The 7,821-nt window shown below is 43.7% G+C and overlaps 1 protein-coding gene across 1 annotated transcript in view; it reads left to right on the top strand.

The window, feature by feature from the left end:
* Positions 1–7,821, top strand: part of ADCY1 (adenylate cyclase 1) — a 329,625-nt gene that overhangs the window by 231,793 nt on the left and 90,011 nt on the right. Inside the window, exon 8 of the mRNA XM_018568544.1 lies at positions 7,375–7,530. Coding sequence (XP_018424046.1) covers positions 7,375–7,530 — 156 coding nt within the window. The remainder of the gene's footprint in view (positions 1–7,374; positions 7,531–7,821) is intronic.

Genomic DNA, 7,821 nt, shown 5'->3' with positions numbered 1-7,821 from the left:
CTACCCCCCTCCCCATCTCCTCCAACCCTATCTTCCCCTTCCACCCTGCTTACTTGGCTCTAATACCTCATTATCACATTAGTCTCCCCCCCACCCAACCCTTTCCTACTCACCCACTTATAAACGCAACTAAAAACCCTACCGACTTCAGGTTATACTCTTCAAAGCACACTCTGCTTACTACAATAAGGAACCCATCAGCCCCTTACATTGGTGTACAATGGTAAAGTGAGAACTTACATGGGTAGCACCTATGAAAATAGACCCATTACTGCTGTTTAGTAATCAAAGATGGTAGTTCATTGGTCAATATTGTATGGAAGAATTTCAGAGTGACCACCATTATGGTGGTTAGTGGTTAAGTGGCCCCTCATATTAAAGCTCCATGAAGCATGAGAAAAGTAGGTTAACTCGCTGTTAATTTCACCCAGGCTGGCTCAGGTTAGGCAGATGTAGGAATCAAATAGTGACTGACCCAGTTACAGCCTCCAAGCTGACACTTTTCTGCATGCATACTATATCTGCCCCATTACTGACACAGCATGCAATACACTGTCATTACAAGCTGGGGGTGGGATTATAAGTGGGCAGGAGGTAGGCAAAAGTCGGACTGGCAGGCAATGCTGCCCCTACTGCTGGTGCATCAACAGAAGAAGCAGCCTGTCAGCAGGCTTAACCATTTGTGGGAATTGGTTGGGAGTAGGGTTGCCACCTTTTCTTCAAGCCAAACCCGAACACTGTAGCGCCTTGCGGCAATTTTTTGGTAAAGTACACTATGCATGTATTTTGTGATTAAATAACATTGGAGGTAATCACAAAGATGCCAGTGTGCCACAGGACCCAGATATGTACTATACAAAGCAGCATCCATATACCTTGTCGCACTCTTTACCGAATATCCCAAAAGTAATGGGTGCTCGCAATGACTGCGGAGGGCACCGCTCACAAAAGAACTCCAATACAGATGTCACCAGCACCAAGATTCCACGTTAGTTCAAATTACAATTTTTTCAGTATAGGGTACGAGTACCAAATGCCGATACCAGTGCAATGGTTCACGACCTGCCGCCCGACTTATCAGAAAGTCGGGCGGCAGGTCATGACCCATTGCCCGGCTTCCTGATTGCCTGTGAAGCCGGTGTTCCAGTGAAAGAACACCGACTTCAGAGGCTGGCTGGCTTCCTTCCTGACCAATCAAGAAGACGGGCGGTGAGTCATGATGTAAACCCGCCTCCTGATTGAAGCCAGCTTCCTAACCACTTTTTTCTAGGCAGCCTGGCTTCCTGACCAATCAGGAAGGTGGCCGGAACGTCATGACTCACGTCCCGGCTTTCTGATTGGTCAGGAAGCCAGGCTGCCTAGAAAAAAGTGAATCCAGCTTCCTAGCCAATCAGGAAGCTGGACGGCACATCATGACGAGCCTCCCGGCTTCCTGATTGGTTAGGAAGCCAGGCTGCCTACCAACAAGTGAAGCCAGTTTCCTAGCCAATCAGGAAGTCCGGACAGCACGTCATGACCTGCCTTCCGGCTTCCTGGTTGGTTAGGAAGTTGGGTTACATTTTTTCTAGGCAGCCTGGCTTGCTGATTAACTTGAAAGCCAGCGTCACATTTTTCTAGGCAGCTTGGCTTCCTGACCAATCAGGAGGCCGGGAAGCGAGCCATGATGTACGACCCGCCTCCTGGCTTCCTGATTAATTTAGATGCCGGCGTCACATTGTTCATAGGTATTTTTCGTGGCTTCCTGACCAACCAGGAAGTCGTGAGGTGGTTCATTACATGCCGCTCAGCTTCCTGATTGGAAAGAAAGCCAGCTCCAGTGGCGTCACTAGGGGGGTGTGGAAGGAGCGGCCGGGACCAGCAGGCGCTAATATCTGTTTTAGGTGATATGTACTATAGCACATAAAAGATGCCCCCACAAAACATGTCACGGGTTACCTGTGGCATTTTTTTATGGGCGCATGTTTTATGTGCAATACTAACAAACCAGCGGGGGGAGGGGGGGAGATAGTGAGTAATTCTTATGCTGATTTTAGCTATTGCTGTCAGAACCTGTAAAGAATAAGGTGACCAGATTCCTGTGTCCATGATTTATGCAGAAACTTCTTTCAAGGGAATCTGGTCACCCGATTATTTACAGGTTCTCACAGCAAGAGCTAAAATCAGCATAAGAATTACACACACTCACTATCTCCCCCCTCCCCTCCCCCCGCAGCTCCAACGGGACAGGAGACAGCGCTCTGACAGTTCAGAGACTATCGGGCACTGTCTGTATAACGATCGCACACTACAGCCGGCCCGGATTAACCCCTTAAAACACGTACCTCTAGCCTCACAGACAGCCGCACGCTCTGCCGGGATTGTGCTCACACACCACAGCAGAAGGTCCTCCTTCACGCATTCCTCTCTAGGACCCAGGGGCTGCCCCAGTCTGCCTGAACTTGTGACATCTCGTGTACGGGGCTACGGTGGCCGGAAAACCGGACACAAGATGCCAAAACCGTACTGTCCGGTTGAAAACCGGACAGGTGGCAACCCTAGTTGGGAGCAAGCACTTTAAAAAAAATACCAGCCAAAATATAGTATTTTCTTTACCTGACCTTAAAAAAGTGGTTACAAATGGTAACCCTAAACACAGGGGTAAGGAGAGCGTGTTTTGTGACCCATACATATTGCTAAACAGTGATGAAACTGTATGCCTCTATTAGGCTGTGGTTACTACTGAATGAATACTGAGGGAAATGTATCAAAACTGAAGCAGACAGATCTGGGGCAGCAACCAATTAGCTTCTTATATTTTCAAAGCCTAACTGAACAAACTGAAAAGAAAAGCAGGTTACTATGGGCGACTGCTTCGCATCCTGTCTACTTCAGTTTTGATAAATTCCCCCCATTACGTGTTTTGGGCAGTTGCCAGCATTGCAGGGAAGAACTCTGGAAGGGGTTTCCTGCTACTTTTATTTCTGGTCACTGAATCCTCCAGTGAAATGGAAAATTACAATTCCTGTTTATAAAATTCAGTGGTAAGGATTGAATATCACCAATAGAAATAGAAAAAGATTTGGGGGTCATTGTAGACAACAAACTGAATGGTAGCTTGCAGTGCCAAGCTGCAGTAAACAAAGCTAGCAGGGTCTTGTGGGGCGTGTCCGGCCGCCGATCGTAATGGCCGCACTGTGAGAGAGCTCCGTTCTCACAAGCCCTGTCAGCGACGTACTAAAAAGCATCCAGGAGCCTGTCTCACCCACAAATAGGTCAGGTATCTGCCTGCTAGCTACAGGACCTCACCGGTCATGCCCAAAAGAGGGAAGGGGCATCAGAAGATGACGGACTTCTTCCCAGCCTCTCAGACAGGAGGAAGACAAAATGGCGCAGGCAATAGGAGAGCTACCTCAGATCGATCACGATCTCCCCTGTCAGCTGGCTCCCTCACTGACAGTCCTCCTCCAGCCGCAGCTCCGTTCTTGTCTCAGCAGGGTGAGTCATCTCCTCCTGAGTCACCTACCACACGCAGCCCAACTAAATCAAAGAGAGCTAACGGAGCTGAGTCATCCTCCTCACGTCCCTCAGTGTCAGCCAATTTACCTCACACATCTTCCCTGTCTCTTGATGCATACCCCTCCAATACTGACCCAGCATCTTCAGCAGTCATGAAAGAAATGCTGCTCTCACTACGTTCATACAGAAAGATATTTCATCAATGATTGACAAGCTATCTCTCTCTATGCAACAACTCTCTACAAGAGTCACACATGTTGAAACCAGAATGAGTGATTTATCTAAGGGTCACAATATACTAGTGGATCACCATGATTCTCAGTCCTCAGATATACAGTGGCTCAAGTTGAAATGTGCGGACCTAGAAGATAGGTCACGCCGCAATAACATCAAATTTAGGTCAATACCTGAAACGGTTGCTCCACAACAACTGTCAGGTCATGTTTCTCAAATCCTCAAAGAGCTTATTCCTGACGCCACTACAGCTGACCTCCTGGTGGATCGAGCTCATAGAATAGCCAAACCGTCCTTTCTGCCGGATGCCGTCCCTAGAGACGTGCTAGCTCGGATCCACTTTTTCCATATAAAGGAGAAAGCCATGATGGCGGCAAAATCTATCAGGTCCCCATCTTTGCAGCTTCAAGGGGTCTCGCTCTTTGCAGATCTCTCTCAACTTACGCTTCTGAATCGCCACAAATTGGCTCCTCTGACGACCATTCAACATCGCATTATCTACAAATGGGGATTTCCTATTAAAATCCTGATATAACATAAGGGGAGAACCTTCCCGATTGCCTCACTAGAAGCAGGCTACAAGCTCCTCAACGACTGGAACATCCCTCATCCTCTGGTAGAAAACCGCACTCCAACTGAACCAAGAAAGATTCCCCAAGATTGGACCTGATCACCTCGCCTATTCCCTCTAAGAAGGGCATTCACCACTTACCTATGCCCAGGGGCTCCTGGTACTCGCATCCTTCACCTGGGCTCACAGTTAATTAAGTCATGAGTTTGACTTTATTAGGCTTTATTAGGCTCTATCAACTATAATAGATCAACCTATTGTTTCCATACGTTTCAGTAGCATATGCTACCCATGTTTGTTGGCCTTTTTTGCCGACCTGTTTTTGCTTAGTATGTTTGATAAGGTGGCTCTTTATTTTGGTCATGTATCTGGTCTTATCTTTTTTTTTCCTCATCTCCGTTCACTAGTCATCTTCAGTAGTCCTCATTCATCCTCAACTCTTCATATGGTGCCTCTCCGTGTCAATGGATCTCCTAATACTCACAAACACTGGAAGACTTCTCTGCACTCAAGGTGGATCTTCACACACTCAACTTAGCTTAGCTTAGTTAAATTTTAGTCTATTAATGCCAAAGGCCTCAATAGTCCCCAGAAGAGATATAACCTAATACGAGAAGCTAGACAGCTTCGCAGTGACGTACTGCTGGTACAAGAAACTCACTTTGCTAAATCTAAAACTCCCCACTTTACATTCAAAGACTTCCCACATATTTTCCTCGCCAGTGCAGATAGGAAGAAAGCCGGGGGCCTTATAGCAGTATCCTCCTCAGTAGCTTTTAACTTGCTTGAAAATATTGTTGACCCAAATGGTCGTTTTCTTATATTGAAATGTGAAATGAATGCACAGCTTTTCACCATAGTCAATCTTTACGCCCCTAATGTCAGTCAGATCAAATTCCTCAAAAAATTCCTCAAAATAATTGACACCTATAAAGCGGGTACTCTCCTGATGGGAGGTGACTTTAACACAGTTACTGATAAAGTTCTGGATTCTTCCACCTCGGGTAAATCCTCTCATACTACTATAGGTAATTTTTTATTTCGGAATGGTCTGTCCGACATATGGAGATGTCAACATGTTGACGAACGTGATTATACGTTCTTCTCACATGTACATCATACTTACTCTCGTATTGATTTATTCTTTACCGATGTTTTTTCTTTGCCTCTAATGACCTCCTCGCATATAGGCTTGATCACCTGGTCAGACCACGCACCTATATCTGTCAGTGTGAAGGATCATCTACCTAAAGCGACTCCGCAACTCTGGAGGCTCAATACAGTTCTCCTTTCAAACCCGACCTCTGCTTCACAAATTGCGGAGGAACAAAACGTTTTTTTTTACATCAACGACTCCCCTGACACAGACAGATATATACTGTGGAATGCCCATAAAGCTGTTATCAGGGGGATATGCATAAAACTAAGTGCTTAAGAAGATAAGCTCCAAAAAATGAACGCTTTACTCACATCTATAAAACGTCTAGAAGGTTTAAATAAAACATCTCCCTCCTTGCAGCTCTCTAAAGACCTTCAAGTAGAACGACAATCATTACACATTCTCCTATTAGATGACTATGAGCACATGCTCAAAAAATTTATACAATATACAATCATGGCTATATAATCATGGGTATGCCGCTAGGGAAGTCAGAAATAGAAAAAGATTTGGGGGTCATTGTAGACCACAAACTGAATGGTAGCTTGCAGTGCCAAGCTGCGGTAAACAAAGCTAGCAGGGTCTTGTCCTGTATTAAGAAGGGGATGTATTGCAGGGACAAGTCTATAATTGTGCCTCTATATAGATCGTTGGTTCGGCCACATCTGGAGTACGCGGTCCAGTTTTGGCCGCCGGTACTGAGAAGGGATGTCCTTGAACTGGAGAGAGTCCAGCGGAGGGCAACAAAACTAATTAGGGGAATGGAGGACCAGAGCTATGAGACAAGGCTTCTGACCTTAAACATGTTTACGCTGGAATTAAGGAGATTAAGGGGGGATATGATTTTCATGTACAAGATGCTCAATGGTGACAGCAACATTGGTAACAAACTGTTTGAGATTAACTCCTTTACAAAGACTAGAGGCCACCACCTAAAGTTGGTGGAGAAAAAATTCCAGCACAATGGGCGAAGAGGGTTCTTTACAGTAAGAGCGGTTAAGGCCTGGAACTCACTGCCATCGGCAGTGATTTCAGCCAAGAGTGTAGATTTGTTCAAGAAACGTTTGGACAATTTCTTGAGGGACCGTAATATCCAGGGATACCAGTATCCCTAAGAATGAGATGATGCATGGACCTATATGGGTTGGACTTGATGGACGTATGTCTTTATTCAACCCCAAATACTATGTAACTATGTAACCAATCTTGTACACAGGTAGACAAGTTAGTGATGTCCTGTAAGCAGCTGGTCGCAGCCAATCACTCATAATCCGAGCTCAGCACTATGCATTTAGTGACCACAATTTAGAAAAGCATGCAAGCTTGAATTTTGTGAAATGTGTAAATTATCCTGACTCATACACAGGGCAACACTCACTACTATGTATATATAAAAGATAATTAATACATAATTATATGCATTACCATCATTTCCCAGACCAAAAAAAAAAGTATAGGTGATTCAAAACTCGAGGTAACGTCTACCTTTTGGCTTTTACCTTGATAAATGCATTTGACCTGATTTATAAAAAAATGAAGGATGAAAAATTGGAGCTCTTTCCTCAGATAACCATTGAGATGTTGTCATTTTTAAAAATGTTCTTAAAAAGGTTTCCCTGGTTGCAGTGAACAGCATATTTTGGTTTTCTTTCTTCTTCATGCTTCATTTTAGGTCTAACATCAGTCCCAAATGTTCATAGGAAATATAATTTATATTGAACATAGTTCACTTTTATTTTGCAATCTAATGATGAACATTTTTAAAACACAATTACACTTGAACTCAAAATATGATAGCAAAATTCACAGTAAAATAGCAGCAAAACAATTGGGATTTTACTCTTTTCTATCTTGCATGATGCTGATTAAGTTGTATATTTATGTTTGTTTATTCTATTTTTGTATTTTTTCCTAGATATTCCCAGGACTGATTCTGTCTGACATAAAGCCTGCCAAAAGGATGAAATTCAAGACTGTCTGCTATCTTTTAGTTCAACTTATGCATTGTCGTAAAATGTTTAAAGCAGAAATTCCATTTTCAAATGTAATGACTTGTGAGGATGACGATAAGGTAATAAACTTTACTATTTGTATTTCCATATAAAAGTATGTGCACATAAGATTATAGAATATAGAATGACAGACTTCACACAAATCTATTTTTTCTTTCATTATTAGTAAGAGCTTGTTCCAATTTTGTGATATATCTGAAAATGCCATTCGCATACTTAAAAACCATAACTATATAAATGAAAGTCTTTACACATATAGCTCAGCCTTTTTTTACCCAGGACTCGAAAATAAACACAACAGTTTTGGGAGGTCATCGGTGCATGCATAAATATAAATAGCTAAAGATATA

The sequence above is a fragment of the Nanorana parkeri genome, unplaced genomic scaffold (assembly GCF_000935625.1).
Source record: "Nanorana parkeri isolate BGI_ZX_2015 unplaced genomic scaffold, ASM93562v1 scaffold1205, whole genome shotgun sequence".
NCBI classification, from domain to species: domain Eukaryota; kingdom Metazoa; phylum Chordata; class Amphibia; order Anura; family Dicroglossidae; genus Nanorana; species Nanorana parkeri.
The sequence above is the reverse complement of the archived record's forward strand: the minus strand, read 5'-3'. Positions and strand labels throughout refer to the sequence as shown.